At 38.5% G+C, this 19,346-nt stretch overlaps 1 protein-coding gene across 1 annotated transcript in view; it reads right to left on the reverse strand.

Annotated features, from left to right (window-relative positions):
* Positions 1–19,346, reverse strand: part of MYO16 (myosin XVI) — a 450,985-nt gene that overhangs the window by 343,339 nt on the left and 88,300 nt on the right. The window contains exons 5-6 of the mRNA XM_046664745.1: positions 16,408–16,532; positions 7,596–7,721 (exon numbers count right to left, since the gene is read on the reverse strand). Coding sequence (XP_046520701.1) covers positions 7,596–7,721; positions 16,408–16,532 — 251 coding nt within the window. The remainder of the gene's footprint in view (positions 1–7,595; positions 7,722–16,407; positions 16,533–19,346) is intronic.

A 19,346-nucleotide genomic window follows, 5' to 3' on the forward strand; every position in this document is an offset into this window, starting at 1 on the left:
TTCTAACCCCACCAGTACTCTGCACAATTGTCCACTCTCTTTCCGGAAACATGCCTCCTTCACTTCCCTGCAGCAGCCTCATTCTCCTACGTCCGTTCCTCCGCAGACTCCTCCAAAGGAACAAGTCTTATACTGTTAAATATGGTTTTGCTCACTGCACTTCGCTCTTGCTTGAACTCCTTTTCCATCGTGCACGATTTTTTTGAGTAATCTGTCACAGATCTCTATTTCCAGCTCTACCCAAAACCTTGCACGTGCCCAAGTTGTCTCCTGGATATCTCTGTGAGGATTTCTCCCACTGACGAACCAGTGTCCAGGTGTGTGCTCACTCACTTGCTCTTCACACATTGATTCAGTGATGCATTGAGAAAGACCAGCATCTGCTAAACTAGGACATCTCTTGATTCGACTGTTAATAAATGGTAACTGAGTACTCTGTGTCAAGCCCTGTACTGGTAAAGAAGTAGATGCTGTACCTGCCCTGAGTTCTCACAGACTAGAGGGTGATACGGACAAATGAAGAGACAATTCCAACATGTTGTGATAAGTGATGAAATGTGGGAGATAGAGGGTGTTATGCAGGGTGTGTGAGCAGAGCCATCACATCCAAACCCAGGAAGTTAGAGTAGACAGCTGGCGAAGTGACATCTCAGTGTGGTCCTGCAAGGTAAGTGAGATTTAACCACTTACCAATTTCAGGAAAAGCAAAGAACATGAAAAGGATGTACACGGTGGCATATTCCAGAAATTGAAAGAAGCTCAGTACAGATATCTCCTCCAGCCTGGTGGTGGGGAGGCAGGGGAAATAAAGCTGGAGAATTACGCAGAAGCCCAGGCACATGGTGCTCATAAACTGTGTTATGGAGTGGGCATTTCATATCAACAGCACTGGAAAGAATGTTGTGTTGAAATAGTTTGATGATGTTTGCATTTGGAAAGATCACTGTAAGTGAATTGTTGAGAACAGAGGGGAGAAGAGGCTGGGGTTAGGAGGCTGAGGGGTTAATCTTGACTTAGACATGCTGATGCACTGGAGGAGGGTAGAGGCAGTGAGGCTGTACAGACTGACTGATCATGCTTATAGTTCAAATAGCTTAAAACTATTTAGTAGGTAGAAGTTTGTGGGCTGGGTGGTTTATTAGACATGAAAGAAGAGAGAGAGGTAGAAAAGAGGATAATGCCCAATTTTGTGATGAGTAAATGATAAATCAGAGAAGGAATAACAATTTGGGGTTGGAGAAAAGAAGATGATAATTCCCTTTGTAAACAAGTTGAGTTTGAGGACAGATTGATAGAGATTTCCCATGGGGCAATGGTCCTCATGGGTCTGGAACACGGAGAGAAACAGAAGAAGGCTTCGGGAGTCGTGAGCATGTAGAGAATTCGAAACTGCAGGCTTGGAGACTCCCCAAGGGCATGCAAACACTGAGAAGAGCTGGAAGCTAGGGCAGAGCAATGGATTCATCAATCCCATATGCTCAGAAGGGTGGGAGGAAAACCAGAGAGTGTGTATATCTTTTCCAAAGCAAAGAAGAAATATTTGAAGGAAAAAAACACTCTGACTATGTCTCAATTCTCATCTACTTGGGTAAAAATGTATTTGAGAACACAAACGACTCCTTTGAACATCAAGATATGCAGGTTGTATGACACAAAACACTTCTGAAGGGAGGAGATTAGATTTTAGAATTTGTAAAATTATTTTCCTATCTTTTGTTGTAGTATCTCCAATCCCATTATAAACATTAAAAATACGTACAAGGCTAGAATCAAATTTTATGTCCAACTCATCAAATTTTATTTTATGTACAACTCAGAAAAGAATCGTAAAACCTAAAGATTTATTGCGCACATAAAGGATTCAGTTCCCACTTTTAAACGAGAACAGTCTTCTTTTTCTCACTGGAAAAGTTAATATATTTCTAAAATGAAGTTTTAAACCATATACGCCATCCCAGTATAAATATAAATAATAAATATTGCTATAAATGATGAACTATCTTCTCCATAAAGGTATTTATATTTGTAAGATATTTATAGGAAAGTGAAATTGATATGAATGTCTCAGAAAATACCATTAGTCTGTCTAAAATGTTAGCATTTCTAAACCCTTTTTTTTCTGAACTGAGATACATTTATTTACAGAAAAGTTTTTAGAGTTATAAATCTCCCATGCATACAAACTGATATTCAAATAAAACCTGTTTCTAAAATATCATTTCCAAAATGAATATTAAATAGTATTTTTATGAGTGAACAATTTTTAAAAAATAATTTGATATCATATGGTATTTTCTTTTCTTTTTCTTTTGTGAGGAAGATTAGCCCTGAGCTAACATCTGCTGCCAATCCTCTTCTTTTTGCTAAGGAAGACTCGCCCTGAGCTAACATCTGTGCCCATGTTCCTCTACTTTATATGTGGGATGCTGCCACAGCATGGCTTGCCAAGTGGTGCCACATCTGCATCCGTGATCTGAACCGGAGAACCCCGGGCAGCTGAAGCGGAACGTGGAAACTCAACCACTGTGCCACTGGGCCAGCCCCTCATATGGTATTTTATTGACAAAATAATCGAGATACAATTTACTTAAAATTTTCTATTAACATAGATCTCTTAGTAGTTCTTGTAGTCTGAATCCAGGAAGAATATTTAGATTTTGGTGTCATATATTCTAACAGGAAATCCTCACTCTAGCTCTCTGTGTTAGAGTTTTGCTTCTAGTTCTCAGTTCATCAATTTGCCCATTGAATTCCTTCAGTCACCCTGCTGGACACTGGGACACCACAGTGGGGAACGCAGCTCAAGACCCTAGTGTCTGGAGCTTATGTTCTGGTGGAGACCCCATTCAAGTATGTATAATGGAGCAAAATAGAAAAGACACATATGATCTTCAGACTCTATCCTTGGTACTGAAATGTATAAGGATTTAGAAAATCTTGAATTAATGGCTAGTCATTTTCTAGAGAAGCAGAGCATAAAGGTGAGATTATTTTTAAAATATGCCTCATTTGCATGTTATAAATGATCATTTCTGGAAAATTTTGTGTTGGTTATCTGTCTGTACAAATCTAGCAAATGTATCAACTGCCCAGGACACATCCCCAGGGATGTTCAGCCTGTTTGATGCAGTCACCTTCATCATTCTCAACAATCTTCTATGTAAAATTCCTCCTTTCAACAGAGGTTGATGGTTCTCATTGATTGAAGATCCCGGGGGCCACACTCTATGGGAGAGGAATTATTGAGGCTTGTTATGTTCACACCGCCAGCAAGTGGTAGAGCTTGTGCTCAGAGCCAGCCAGCGAGGAGGACATGGGAGTCCTCAGAACAAAGCTGGCTTCATCACGTAGTTGAGCAGAATGAAATATAGGCGTGTTTGTATGGGGGGAGTATCTGCGAAATAGCAGAAAGAATAGGGGACCCTAAAAAAATACATTGTTTTTTAAGAGTTGGGGTCAAATATTTTGCAGCTGGTTTAAAAAAATGGAGCAATCGGAAAGTGTTTAATTCACCATTAATAAATGATGAATGTTAGAAATGTAGCTGCTACACTGGAAAAGTAGTAAGAAAAATATCAATCTTAATTACTCTGCATCTAGCAAAGTAAATGCAACTTTTGAATCATATTTCCATATAAGTTCATGACTATCATCCTCTAGGCTGCAAACATAGATTTAGAAAACCTAAAGTTTGGGAAATTTTTCAAATGTGACAGGTAATGGGGTGAGAGTACGGATATCCACTAGTTCTCTCTGCCTTATCAGTCAACGATTCCTCTAGCTGTTGACTTTTGTGTGATGAGAATCTCCAGGAAGCTTTATGAAGGAAGAGGCAATTGCATTGGCCTTATGTTCCTATGTCGCCAAGGCTTGGCAGGCATCATGCTTGGCATATATGTTAGTCATTAAATTATCTTTTTATTGTTAAATGTAACTGTGTTTATTAAAACCAATTGCAAACCTTTTCACCATTTAGCCAATCTGTTTTATTAGTTTAATATATTCATCAATCTTTTGTCATGTTTATATAAATCATGTCTTTCTGTGACACAAATTTAATCTGACTCTGATCCTGTCTTTTAACACTTAACATATAATTAACCTCAATTATAGGCACTTTAAAAAAGTAGTTTCTTGGGTAGAAGTTTCCATTTCTGCAGAGTAGGGTTTCTTATGGATCCCTGAAAGGTCCATTCCTTATTTTCACAGAGAACTCTTGGCCTCTGAAATGGTAGGCATACTTTCTGTGTCTGTGCATTTCTTGGAAAAGGATCGGTATCTTTATCTGACTGCCTAAGGGATAAATTTCTGATAACCACTAATTCTTTCTGTCTTAATCAGTACAGCTCCCAGGAATTGGAAGTGAAACATCTAGATGTTTCTGCAAAATATGAGTGATAAAAAACTGGTTACATTTAGGCGTGTTTAATGCACAGAACCAAAGACAGCAATAGATGCCTTATAATGGAACAGTTATTTAAACCAATCTTCATTTCTACTCTGCCTCGCAGGTGGGTTTCATGTGGAAATAATCATAAATTAACTTCTTTTCATCATTCTTTATCAAGCTTTACAAGGTTTTTAGAAATAAGCATTTTTTTCCAACAGAAGCAGTTGTTTTAAAACACACGAACTTAGACTGGTTTCCTTCTGGTCCTCCTCGCTACCTACAATAAAGCCTGGAAATAATAAGCGCCTCAAGAAGAACTCTGAAGAGTGGAAGGAGGAAGGTGAACTGGCTCAGGATCCCTGGAAGGGAGGAGTCGCAGAGGTGCAGGGCAACCTACATCCTCCCATCCAATAGAAGAAGGCACCCCCGGACTTGGTATTTCCCAGCCCAACCCAGCAACAGAAGGGGGCCAGGTAGATGCATCCTTCCCCCATTCAAACCATGTCCCTTTGACAGCATCAGGTGAGTCCAGCACCATGACCGGCTAACACTAAGTGCCAGGGCAAGTGCTCTTCTTCCAGTGAGCCTGAGATTCCCCTCCCCCATGAGAAACAAGGATGGCTGGGAGGAGGCACCTGCAGGAGGGAGCATATCCCACAGGCTCCAGCCCTGAAAGTCTTTATGTCCCCGTGGAGATTCCCCTACCTGACCCAGAGACTTGGGATATCCCAGCTTGGGGAAACCCCTCCCACCCATTTGGGGGCACCAAAAGGAATCAGTAGGAAGCCCAGGGGCACCAGACAAACCAAGCAGACCAAAATAATACCTCAAAAGTCTGAAAATTAAACTACCATTGGAACCACAGCCCACTGAAGTAGACAAGGACCTGCAGTGCTGAACTTCAACAGGGTGACTGCCTGCTAAAGTAGAAGATTTGTACAGGACCAAGATTCTCCAACATAATAGCCAAAATGCCCAAGATAGGGTTAAAAATCACCCATCATACCAAGGTCAGGAAATCACAACTTGAACAAGAAATGATGATTAACGACATCAACAGCAGGATGAATCATGCTAGAATTATGAGGATGACTTTAAAGCAGCCATCATAAGAACGCTTCAACAAGTAATTACAAATGCTCTTGAAACAAATGAAAAAATAGAAAAACTCATCGAAGACATAGAAGTTATAAGAAAGGAAGAAATGGAAATGATAGAACTGAAAAATCCAATAACAAATAAAATATACCAACTCATACCAAATATTTCATTGGACCTGCAACCAAACAAAAAAAACCCACATACTAGGTTCTGATAACAATCATTAAAACGTCTAGTAACAGAAATAGTGACATATTTAGTCCAAGGCATATCTTTATAACAACGTTGTTAAATCTAGTCCTATTCCCCTAGAATTCACTATGTTCTGAAAGTGATTAAAGGGAACCGATTTGTTACTCTTTGAAATGACGTCTGACCCCAAATTTAAAAGTCCAATCAGGAAAAGTGAAAAATTAGGTAAAATGAAAGCCTAATCCATTCAAGCTCGGGTAGTGTTCTGTTACATTTTACCAAGCTATCACTCACTTCCAGATTTAGCTCCTTCCAGAAGCAATTCCTGACAATAATGGGCACGTTTTGATAATTCACTGATTACCATTTCTTCAGCACATGCCAACACGTTGTATTCTAAGAAACAGTACTTGTTTACATGTTCTCTTTTCTATTTTTTTTACCAATGACAAAACTTCTCACCCGGTGTATCCCAGTATGCTGCTGTGGCAGAAATGGAGTACTGATGTATTGATGGTGTACTGAGGTATCTATCCCCCAATACTCCAGTAGTCTAGTGCGACTTGGGGACCCTGGACATCTGAGGCCAATGACTTCAGCCACCTGCAGCCTCATCCCCTTAATCCATCCATTTACTTACACACACTCACTTGCTAAAAGCACATTTTGGGGGTTGTTAATAGCCTGTTAAAAATATTTATTGAGGGGCCAGCCTGGTGGCGCAGCGGTTAAGTGCGCACGGTCTGCTTTGGCGGCCTGTGGTTCACTGGTTCAGATCCCGGATGTGGACATGGCACTGCTTGGCACACCATGCTGTGGTAGGCGTCCTACATATAAAGTAGAGGAAGATGGGCACGGATGTGAGCTCAGGGCCAGTCTTCCTCAGCAAAAAGAGGAGGATTGGCAGTAGTTAGCTCAGGGCTAATCTTCCTCAAAAAAAAAAATTATTGAATTAATCTTTTTCTAAAGGAAATATTGTCAAAGCAAACAATGTTCTTACTAGTTTGAAAGATCTTCCCTAAACAATGTGTTTTTTCTAAAATACTTGAAATGCAAACACTTTCAATTCTTTCAACAATGACACTACTCAAATTTTATGATAGATATTTTGTATACCAGTTGGTATTTAAAGAATTTAACTTACTATAAATTCAATGAATGTGCTTCTTACCCCAAACTAATGTTTGGAAATCAACAAGTTTAGCTGCAATATCCATATATATGGAAAACTGAGTTATTTTTCACACTATTACTACTAAGAATTCTCTAACACAAAACATTATACAAATTTTATAAGTTGATTTTAATATCAGTGAGTTATTATGAACATTACTCAATCACATTCACCCATACAAATAATTTAAAAATAAGTTGGAGTTTACTTCTTCTTCACAATATAATGGTACCTCACAAGAAATTAACTTGTACAATAGTAACTCAAGATGTATTAGCTATAGTCAAAAATCAATTCAGAGGAAGAACTCTGCTACCCATCCTTCATTCATTAAAATGAAACGTAATTTATAGAGAAAACTAAAATTTAATTTTGCTTTACACCTGCTAATTGTAGAAAACAACAGAATTATTGCAGACTCAAGCAATTGTAAGCTTATAAGGCTATATAACATTAAGAAAATAGTATTAAGTCCATTCTATAAAGAATGTTTACAAGTTTCGATTATTTCTCCACTGATTTTGATTACAATATACAGAATCCTCAGGGATGTAGATTATTATGTGTCCTTCTAAATGTTTTTTTTAACCATAAAAGTATTTGTTTAGTAAAGTGATGCTGTTAAAAGTCAAATTACATATGATTAGTGCATGATTTTAAATAAAAATAAAACTAAATATGAAATGATACATTGATTATAAAGTGATTTTTTAAACATAATTCAGGAAATCATTTTACCTGGCCATACTTTGCTGCCAAATGGAGTGGGGTCCAGTACTGATTATCTACTATGTTGAGATCTCCACCATGTTCCAGGAGAAGAGATACCACCTCCTTGTAGCCACTTGCACACGCCATATGCAACTGCAACAAAGAGAGATTTTGTTACTTACCTTAAAAAGAGCAGTGACGCCAATACAGTTTATTCAATAGCTTAAAGAGAGCTATTTTATAAAGTATTCGATCTAAAATATAGAGACCTTTAAAAAAAGAGAAGATATATGTAATTTTATTTATTTGGTACAAGCGGATGTCATGATTCTTTGAAAAAGGCTTATGGGTTAGTTTTTTATTATTTTCCTTCTGACTTTGACAATCTGCACTTTTTCATATAATTTCTATTTCCCTCTCTAGTGCCCCCTTACGTAGCCATCATTTTAACATTCTCTCGGTTTAGTTTCTTACTGCAATCTGAGATCTAGAAATGAGGCCTCAGGAACTAGAAAGACGAGACCAGCATTTGGAGAATTTTTCAGATGGGGGAATTCCTGTTTCTAAGGCAGCAGCTTTTATTCGTGAGTAAACTATCATCACATCCAATTTAAATTAGTTTATTAAGTAACTGCATGATTGAATTTGTAATCATAATAATTAAGAAGAGGGAACTATAAGGAAAAGAAAAAGAAAAACTAATTTAAAAGTAGTAAAACATGACTTCTAGGTTTTGTAGCATGGAATTTTGTAGGTCTCTTCCATTTTTATCAGAAAGACAAAATTACAATAAAGTCAAAAGCCTTATTAAATATCTAGATTTTGATACAATTTAGCAAAAACATTTGCTTTTCTACCTCTATACTTAATTACGTCTTCAATCTACAGTGACACTTATATGTATATTTCTTGTACTTTCAACTATACTAGACCAACAAATGTATTCACCTAATTTAAGGCATAGAGATTAAGAGATCGTTTCATATCAATCTTCTTATAATTTGTTACATACAGAATTCATCATTAATATTCTAGTGAACAGTCCGAAGAATAATATATCCACAGGGATTTTAGAGAAATGTAATTTTAAATACTTGTTCTCCTAGACAACTAATCTTTCACCTGCTTCTAAATTTGTTCAACATTATTAAATGATCAGTCAATGATTGGCAGGTTACTCTGTGCCATATGCACTAACATCTGGATCTCAGAATTTCACTTCTAGTCTAAAACTACATTAAGAATGGGTCCATCGGTTGATTAACACCTGATACTAATGATGTCAAGGTCATAGGATCAGCCCCTTAATGAGTAGATTTGCTTTCTGTACAGCAAAAATTGGGTTTAGCCCAACTCCCAGTCAGTCATCTTATGCCCTGCTCCCAAGGAAAAGACTAGAAGGAAAACATTCTTGACTCACTTAGTAGAAAAGCTATCCAAACATGAGCTACCAGTGATATCTATGGAGGCGGGCAATTTAATCCTAGGTAATTTCAAAACAAAAACCCTACCTTTGAGTACTTCCACCTCATCACAATGTACTGGAATTTGTTAAAATCATCATAACAAAATACCAGGAGCTTAGAGCCCTTACCTTCATTCTATCAGCGATCAACTTCTGAATCCATAAGCAAGTCACTAGACCCCATGGAGTACAGTTTCTCATCACTAAAATTAGCCTTAGAGTTAAAAAATTTAAAAAAGTCTGTTTTGGAAGTGGAATGTATACTCCTCCTTGCCCTGACCAATCGCTGGAAGACATCAAGTGCCAAAATGGAATAGTGTTTATCACTGTGGTGTCTCAGAATTCTCCTCTCCTGCTATTGCACAGGGTCTTATGAGAAACACAGAGGTGGTGGTTGTTTCTGTACAGAACTAGCAGCAGCTATTTGAAAGCACAGTTCTAATGGAAAATTATCATGAGTTGGAAATCGCCCATCTAGTTACCATGTAGGACAGGACATTAGAGTGGTTCCACAAACATGATGCACAATTATAAATTATTTCATCTATTCTGTACAACCTGTGGTACAGTTATCATTGTCCTGATTTTGCGGTTGGGAAAATTGTGGCTTAGATAATTTAAGTAATTGGTCCAAGGACACATGGCCATTGTGGTCTGAAACCAGTTCTGATCTCCAGCACTGACATTTTGAAGTAGCAAAGGAGAGTGGACATCCGAGTTGGGCAGGCTAGAGTATAATGCTGCAGTATTAATACTCCTAACAAACCCTGCACTCATCCCATAAATTTATGGATTTTTTTGGCTTTTTTTTTCCTTTTCTGAGGAAGATTTGCCCTGAGCCAACATCTGTTGCCAATCTTCCTCTTTTTGTTTGAGGAAGATTTGCCCTGAGCTAACATCCTTTGCCCATCTTCCTCTATGTTGCATGTGGGTCACCACCACAGCATGGCCATGGATGAGTGGTGTAGGTCCATGCCAAGGAACTGAACCCTGGCTGTCGTAGTTGAGCACGCTGAGCTTAACCATTAGGTCCTGAAGGAGAATGTTTGTACCCATTCACACTCCATCCAATAGTATGTGAGAGAACTCATTTGCATAGAACTTTAGCTTTTCTTGTCCTCACTATTATTTATTTCTAAAATGATTGCAAATAATTCCCACGTATTTAATTCCAACAATGCCTCCTTTTACATATTTATAGGCTAGTTGTATTTTTTCTTTTGTGAATTGACTCTGATTATTATTTTTTAAATGTTTTTATTGAGAGATGGTCATCCTTTTTTATTAATTTCTATGAACACTGCATATTTTAAAGATATTAACACTTTTAAATACCTGTTGCAAATATTACTCCTGGTTTATTATCTGCCTCCTAATTTTGCTCACTGTTTGACGCATAAATGTCAGTTTTAATTTCCGTGGTAGTCAATGACATGAATATTTCCCCTTGTCTTTTCTCCCCTTATTTTTCTATTAGAAGGGCCTTTGTCAGTTAGGCTTAAGTCCTTTCTTCTATGTAACGTAGAAAATAGGTGCTAATTATTAAGTCTCTTACTCACTCTTGTATTTGTGCATCTCATTTTAAAAAAAAAAATCTGCGTGTAAAATTTAAAATACACCCCCATTGGATTTGATCTTATTTAAGGTCTGTGACCCCATGAGTCTAAGGCTGGAAGATCACTCTGAGGCTAATGCCATCTTTTGATGAAAACTGTGTCAGGAGTAAATGAAAATCACTCTTGAGGCATAGCAATTCAAATACGTATAAGGATTAATGCAGATTTTTAACCACTAATTTCAGATCTCCCTTAATCTATATTTGTAGGAGAATGCTAACAGAGGACTTCTCCTATCTCAGTATTGACCCAAGGATGAAGACTATATATAGATACATATCATATCTCAAAGTGAGACCATATACGGAAATTTGAAAATAGTCGTCCAAAAACTGCTTAGATGACTTTTGCCCTCTACCTCAAAACTGAGAGCATTATAGGTTTCAACTGGAGATAAAATGAGAATGAAAATGTTGGACAATTTTTGCAGAGAACTGCCAGTGTGGTAGGAGTCCACTTCCTCCTCCCACGGTGTGTGTGTGTGGTGGAGGGAGGGACCTGAGTTCCTTCCTGCTTTCAAGTCGAGAGAGACTGGCTTCAGCGACCCTCTAGAGAAGTTATGTGTCCTTGGCAGCTTGGCGGAGATACCATGACTGTTTTTGATCCCTGCCTAGTAAAAGTGAAGGGCAAGAGACGGGCTGGCTATCTGCTTTGGTGTGCAATGAAGGGGCGTTATTGATACATTCAGATCTATATGCACACTTATGAGTTTGCAGGGGAAAAAATATACATGGAAGTTTTTCCACAGGCAAGCTGTGTTCATTTCTGGTTCTCTGTCAGAGGGATGCCTGAGGGAGCCAGCACGGCTCAGCAGAGACAGGCGGGAGTATCAGCGGATTTCCCAGAGTTGAGGCAGGTGTCAAGGACCATCGTGATGAGCTGCATCCGCCCAGATCTGGTGCCGGCTACAGAGTCCCAGTGAGGGGCTTGGGAGGTGGTATCTTAAGAACCCCCTCATCCTCGCAGGAGAAGGAGTCAATTTCTTGCCCAGAGAGCATGATATATCATCTCAAGAAAGGTCAAGTTGAACCTTTCTGCTGTCATTGCGTCTCCTCTTGCCCATCTGTTTCCTCCGCTCTTCCCCTCCTTCAACTTCGGCAACAGAGAAGAGGAAGAAAGAGGCAGGAGTGGCAATGGTTGACTGTGTGCACTCTCCCTTCCATGGACTTCCTGATCTGACACTGGGCTACCCGGGAGTAGGTTCAAGATTTAACTGAAATGAGGGTTTACCACCTGGGCCCACCGGTCCCCGCAGGATCTGTGCATAGAATTCACAGGGTTTGCAAACTTGGGTGAGAAAATGGTTAGTTTTATATTTTTCTAGCCCCAACTGAAATTTAGCAAATTCTTCAGTGATGAACATAGGCAGCACACTCGTGATATTAAAGAAATCCTAATATTTTCATATGATGTTTCTGTTGTAGCAGATATCTCAGAATATTACTCATGTTCAACTCTATTCTTAAGTCATGGTAATTATTAGATCTGTTAGTGTGTTAATAAAGAAGCACATGTGTTACAGATCACAATTTAATTTTAATATTATGGTTACTGTGTTTCAACATAATTGGGTTTACTTGTAATTTGGGCACCATTTTTTACTACATCAAAAACATTATTCTGGGAGCCAACTGGTGGTGCAGCCATTAAGTTCACACGTTCCACTTCAGCGGGCTGAGGTTCGCTGGTTTGGATCCTGGGTGCAGACCTATGCACCACTTATTAAGCCATGCTGTGGCAGGCATCCAACATATAAAATAGAGGGAGGCAGGCATGGATGTTAGCTCAGGGCCAATCTTCCTCAGCAAAAAGAGGAGGATTGGCGGTGGATGTTAGCTCAGGGCCAATCTTCCTCAGCAAAAAGAAAAAACCCCCAAAAAACCAAAAACTCATTATTCTGACAAGGAATCCATGATCAGATGGTAGATGGCTAAAGTGGAGTACAGCAAGAAGATAGTGAGCCCTAACTTCATGCAAGCCAGGAGTTTTCATTTTTACATGGGTCCGGAGACTCTAATCTCTAAAGTGAGGCTATGTATCGTGACATAAAGTAACCAAAGAGCTTTATTCCCTAAAAATGACCAGAAATCTAACAGCACTGGCTGAGGCTTCATCCAGAAGTAAGGATTGAACCACTACTACTGAAATACAAAAGGGGGACAAAAATAAAATTGCGTGATATTTGCATCTCATGAATAATTCTTTTCCAACAAACCAAGTAAATACGCCTTAAGGCCAAATGTGATATATCAAATCCTGTGACAAAACAGTAAAGAACCAGCATCTCCAGAATATATATGCTGGTTATAACAGTAGTATTTTCAAAGAGTATTTTTTTATATATACTCAAACTTAAGAACTCATTTTCACATGCTTGGTAACATGACTTTTTTTGGAATTGTATCCTTTTCTGAGGCCTTTGTTTTCATTTAAGAAGAATATTAATGTAAACTAAGTGACCTTTTTAAAAGACCTATGTTATGTTTGGTTATTTGATTGAATATTCTAAGAAAGGAAGAAAAAGTAACATAAAGACCATCTTACTAGAAGTTTATTCCTATTGAGCTTTTTTTTTGTTGATAGTTTCATCTCTTGTGTGCATACAATTCAACAGTAAGGGAAATTATGCCCAATTTTGAACCACAGATGACATTCCGACTGGAGATATAAAAATCAGCTTGTGGACAAAAGTGTCTTCTTCTTGTTGTCATAACAATAAACAGGAACATATGCTAGACATGCACCCTACAGAGAGACAGCTCCAGGGATGGCAGTCATTAACACAATGGACTGACCAACGTAGACATGAGAGTCCAGCTGAACAGTCTCTTGCTAAATGCTGTGATCTTCCACGGACTACTTCCTACTCTCCTGCTTACTGTTACTTTCCTTGTAAGACGCTCAGAGATGATCAACACAAGATGTAGTTATTATAGAGCAATTATTTGCAATATTTATGTTCTCTATTCAGTAAAAAAAACTCACAAGTAATGCAAAATTGAAGATGGCTGAAAATGAGAGCAATTTATTGCTGTGTATTGATTCTTTCAAGAGCTTCTCTTCTGAAGTATGTAGGTCCTTGTATTTAGCAGTGATTGAAGCATGTATGCTGTTTTCATTTAACAAAAATTAGACTACTGGGGGTGAGCATGATGAAGTGTATTCAGAAATTGATAAATAATAATGTATACCCCCAATTACACAATGTTATAAACCATTAGGATCTCAACAAAATTACTTGGGGAAAAAAAAGTAAAACAAAAACAAAACTAAACAAAAAAATAAAGTTATAATATCTTCTGCCAAACAAAGAAACAAAGACTCTGCTGGCTTTCTCCCATGTGTTAGGCATTAGTGCATTACATACATTAAATGAACTATTAATTAAATAGCTCACTCCAATCCAGATTTTGACCCCACCACTCCACTGAAACTGTCCTAGATGGGCAGACCAACGACCTCCACATTATTAAGTCCAATAGCCAACTGCCATCTCCGTTTACTTGGCCTCTCAGCAGTGCCAGAGACTCTATGATTTCCTCCTCATTGTCACACTTCCTTCACTTGGCTCTGGGGACGTCTCATTTTCTTAGTTTTCCTCCTACCTCAGGAGTTCCTCCTTCTCATCTCCTTTCTGGATCTTCCTCCTTTCCTAGGCTCCATGGCTCAGTCCCAAATCCTCTTTCCTTCTGTGTCAAATTCATGATTCCATCCAGGGACAAGACTTCCAGTATCACGTACATGCTAATGTTCCCAAAATTGTTTCTCCAGTCTAGACATCTCCTGAATTCCAGACTCAACATCCAGCCACAAACTCAACATCTCTGTGGCGATGGCTAAGAGGCACTTCTAACCTCACCTTTCCAAAACTGGTCCTGCTCCTCCCTGCTCTAAGCTCCCTTCGTCCTCAGCTTTCTCTATCCCATTGGATGCCAACTCCATCACTCCAGTTGTTCAAGCTCAACATACTTGGAGTCATCCTGAAGTCTTTTCTTTCTCTCACACCACATTTCCATCAGGAAAACCCAATGGATCTTCTGTTAAGATAGAGTGAAATCAGCCACTTCTCACCACCTCAACTTCTACCGCCTCTTCCTGAGCCACAGCACCGCTTGCCTGGATCACAGGAACAGTCTCCTGACTGAACTCTTGGCTGCAGTCTTGCCCTCTTACAGCTCATCCTTAACACAGCAGTCAGAGCGAGAGATCCTTTTAGAATGAAAGTAGGATCCGTGTCCCGCCTCTCTTCAGAACTCTCCAGTGTGTTCCCATCTCACTCAGAGTAACTGCCACAGTCGTCACACAGGCCCACAAGACCTTGTGTGATCTAATCTCGGTACCTCTTACTTCTCTCCTATCCTTTACTCGGCTCAGCCACGCTGGCATCCTTGCTGTTTCTTAATCACACTATACCCACTCCCGCCTCAGGGCCTCTGCTCCTATCACTGTCCAGCCTGGAATGCTCCTCCTTCACACCTGCAGTGTGTGCAGACTTCCTTCAGGTCATTACTCAAAACTCTCCTTGTCAGTGACATCTTACCTGTCGGCCTATCCAAAATGTCGACAAAATGCTCAGCACGTCCCTGTCTAGCTTTATTATTTTCTCCTTTGCATTTATCATTAACATGCTATATACTTAGCTCATTTATATTGCATATTATGTGCCTTCCCCAATGAAATGGGAGACCATGACAAAAGGACTTTTGTGGTTTTTGTTCATTATTATTCTGTTCACAGGATGTGGTCAATACATATTTCCTCGATAAGTTAATTAGAATGTTTTAACATTTGAATGTGTTATTTTTCAATAAACTCTAAACATTCCTTGTTTTCTTTTCTTATAGCTTAGAGTTAGATTTTTGATAGTCTCCTGAAACTTATATTCCAAAGGCTGAAAGCAACATCTAAGAAGAGAATTCCATCTAGAGGTCTCAAGGCACACAATCGACATTTAATACATCAAAAAATTTGTCAGATCTCACAAAACTCTCATGCATTGAGTTCAGTCACTTCCTCCATCTACTGTGTTCAGCCTCACGCCATAGCTTTCCCGTGGCAGAAACCGAATCACTGCCTCCAGCCCCTTCTATGCGCCGCGTGCTTCATAGCTTCATCTTCTCTTCCGCTGCCCTTGTTTACTCTCTTTTTTGTTTTTCCCTGTTTTTTCCATTTATGTCCACCATATTAATTTTAACCTCAGCACGCCTAGTCCAAGTAAATTTTATGGGTCGATAGGGCCAAATGTTCTTATTTAGATGATTAGACATTGTGCTTATATTAAAATTAATCCAAATTTAATTGTTCTGTTTTTAATTTACTGCAGCTGTGCCTGATAGCAATAAAAAAAGTAATGACGTTTGCTTGAATTTAGAAATTCATTTACCAGAGTAACTCACAGTTTGTTTTGCTTAAAATTAAAATGAAAACATTCTCCTACAAGTTCCATCTCAACAATCACATTGACAAAGAAATGCATTAAAAATTTATAAATCTGTAGGAAAACACACAGAGAAGGCAGGCTTGAAGAAAATATATCAACATCTAAACATTGTTTTCTCTGGGTGGTGGCATAAGTGATTTGCATTTTCCTCTTTGCATATTTATGTGTTTTCCAAAATTTCTACAATGAATATGCATTACTTTTATTATCAGGAAAAAATACATTACTTAAAAGTTAACTATATCCAATTCCATAGTTTAGAAATCAATTTAAATTCTCTATTTAAGCAATATTTCTGAGTCAGGAATGTTCACTTACCAGAGTCACTCCTTCATCATTTTTCTCGTTAACATTTCCTCCACACGATAAGAAGTGTTTGACGTCGGTTAACATGCTCATTGGCCTCTGAAGTTTCATCTGGCGCAGTGAGGTCAGATCCACTCCTAGGGGAAAAGGAGCTTTTCAAACAGAATGTAGAGATGCTTCTCAGCAACTAGGGGTCAAAACTTAGTTTTATCTTACATTCTTTCAACATGTTCTTCTTTGAAGTCCCTCTCCCACTTTGAATTCTCAAAGCGTCTATAATTATTTGTCCTGGCATCCATCCTATTTTCAGCTAGAGTATGGTCTTGAATAATTTCCTCTTACTATAGCCCAAAGATGGGATACAATGCTTTATATATGCCAGGCTCTCAATGGATATCGGTTTTCGTATAAATAATTAATACACACTGCCCCGGTACCTTTAAGTACTTGAATTGAATTAAGGTGAGTCATAAAGATATAGTTTTTGTTCTCTATGATTTTCTGGCCAAAATAGTTGCTCCTAAAAGCAATGTAGTATCCTGGGATAGAAAAAGGACTTTAGTGGAAAAATCTAAATAAAGTCTGTAGTTTAGTTAATGGTATTGTACCAATGTCAACCTCTTAGTTTGGACAAACTAATCTAATCTCCATGGTAGCTTATATCTCTGCATTTATGCATCCCTGTTCCTAGCATTGGTTCCAGGACAAAATAGGCATTTACAAAGGGGAAATAATCCATCTTATTCCAAGTGAAAGCAATAATGATGATGATGATGACATCTCCCTCTCAGCAAGTATTTGCTATGAACCAGCCACTATTCTGAGCACTTTCTATCTCTTGTCTGATTGAGTCCTTGCTGCAAACATGGAGAGAGATCAGGGCACAGTGGACTCGAGCACAGATGCTGGAGGGATCCTCCTGGCCGTGCTGAGTCTGTGACTGACTTCCCCAGGGTGACTTTGGGAAAGCTATTCAACATGTCTGGTCTTCTGTATCCTCAATCACTCAGATAACAACATACATCCCAATGGAGCAAAGCTATAGGTAATATTTATAAGATCTGTCTACACGGCAGAGAGCATATTAGCACGTTGCCTCTGTGCTATCATTTTCCCCTTAGAGCCCACCAGGTCTGCCTTACTGCATAGCCTGTTCTCTGAGTCTGGATGGACACAGAGCACAGGCGCTCAGGAGTCAGCCTGCCTGGGTTTTAGTGCTGTGTCTTGCACTTAAACTATTTGTGCCAATGAGGGCAGGCAACTTTTCCTCTGCCTCAGTTTCTCCATTTGCAAAATGGGGCTGAAACTTCTTGTTTCACTAGTTGTGAGGAGAATGAGTTAAAACACATAAAGAAAATAAATAGTATTTAGCTTGCAGTAAGCACTCAATAACAGTGAGCTGTCATTATTAGTCAGCCTTCTGGTATAGGGATTACATGCTATTCATTTAGGGAGATTTTCTCTGTTATAAGGAGGCAGAGAGAAACCAAACAAAATAAAGCAAAACGCAATATTTGAATAAGGTACCTTGTTCAAACACTCTGTTCAAAGCCAACCCATTTAGCAGAGAAATGAAAGAGGAACCCATTAACCATACCTCTGCTTCTGAGCCATCGTGCCCCATTTCAGAAGAACTGACACATTTCCCTTACAGGCACATCTGAGGTTTGTTAAGAACCAACTAAAACTGTCACTCTATTCTCATTTTTAGGATAATGGAATTTGACATGTGAGTTAATTTGGGAAAATATTATTTCTCAGATGCCAGTGTTCAATTTTGCACATTGAAGCAGCAGAAGGATCTGATGGTTACCCTACTCCAAGGCTACATTATTTTAACTTTTATAATGTTGCAAAGTTTACTGAAGTGGTATATATCTTTTAGATAATTATTTAAACTGTAATTAAAATTGAGTGATAAAAAAAGATTGGGTTCAGGGCCAACCTGGTGGCGCAGTGGTTAAGTTTGCACGTTCCACTTCAGCGGGTGGTCTGGGGTTTGCCAGTTTGGATCCCAGGTGGGGACCTATACACTGCTTGTCAAGCCATATTGTGGCAGATGTCCCACATATAAAGTAGAGGAAGATGGCCACGGAGCTTAGCTCAGGGCCAATCTTCCTCAGCAAAAAGAGGAGGCTTGGCAGCAGATGTTAGCTCAGGGCTAATCTTCTTCTTCAAAAAAAAAAGAAAACAAAAGATTTGGCTCAAAGATAAAAGAGAAATTAAGACAGAGAGGTTAGCTATCACTTATTTCAGACTCATTTAAGTACAACACATTATGGGAAAACAATCTATTTCTGGTCACTGTTGTGAAGATATCAGAGGAGAATACTATGACATTGTCTTAAAAATTAATTTTAAATCAAATATGATACCAAATAATGTGATTCTTAGATTTTTGTTATATGTTCAGGAAAAAAGAACAAGTTTATTTCTGGTAATACAATAGAATGGAAATTCCCTCTCTTTTTGGTCAAAAAATTTCTTAAGCTCCTCCTGGCAAACACGGCTATAGCCCATAAGAAGTCTATTTCATAATGGATAATGGGCCAATCCTCTCTTCTTTCAAAGAAACTAGGTTTCATTTCCAGACTCTTTTCTGAAAAAAAAAAATTGATGTAAGTCCTGCTTAGATTTATTATTTTGACAGGAATTTGGTAATTTCTTCAAATTTAGGAAGTAAGAAATAAAATCATTTACCTCAAATTCACAAGTTATTCCATGTGATATTAATTACTGCTATCTGATTACATTTGATAATATCAATAGAAGCTCATGCAAAACTGAAACTACATTAACACCTTGAGTCACTCTCAAACCTATCTGAACTTTCCTTATCTGTCCCTCATAAGATAATACTGTTTTTTTTAACAATTCAACTTTTCCTTTTCTCCATGATCCATTTCGTATTGAGGGTACTGTATGCCTCAATTATAGATAATTTTATCATG

The sequence above is a fragment of the Equus quagga genome, chromosome 6, assembly GCF_021613505.1.
Source record: "Equus quagga isolate Etosha38 chromosome 6, UCLA_HA_Equagga_1.0, whole genome shotgun sequence".
Classification (NCBI taxonomy): domain Eukaryota; kingdom Metazoa; phylum Chordata; class Mammalia; order Perissodactyla; family Equidae; genus Equus; species Equus quagga.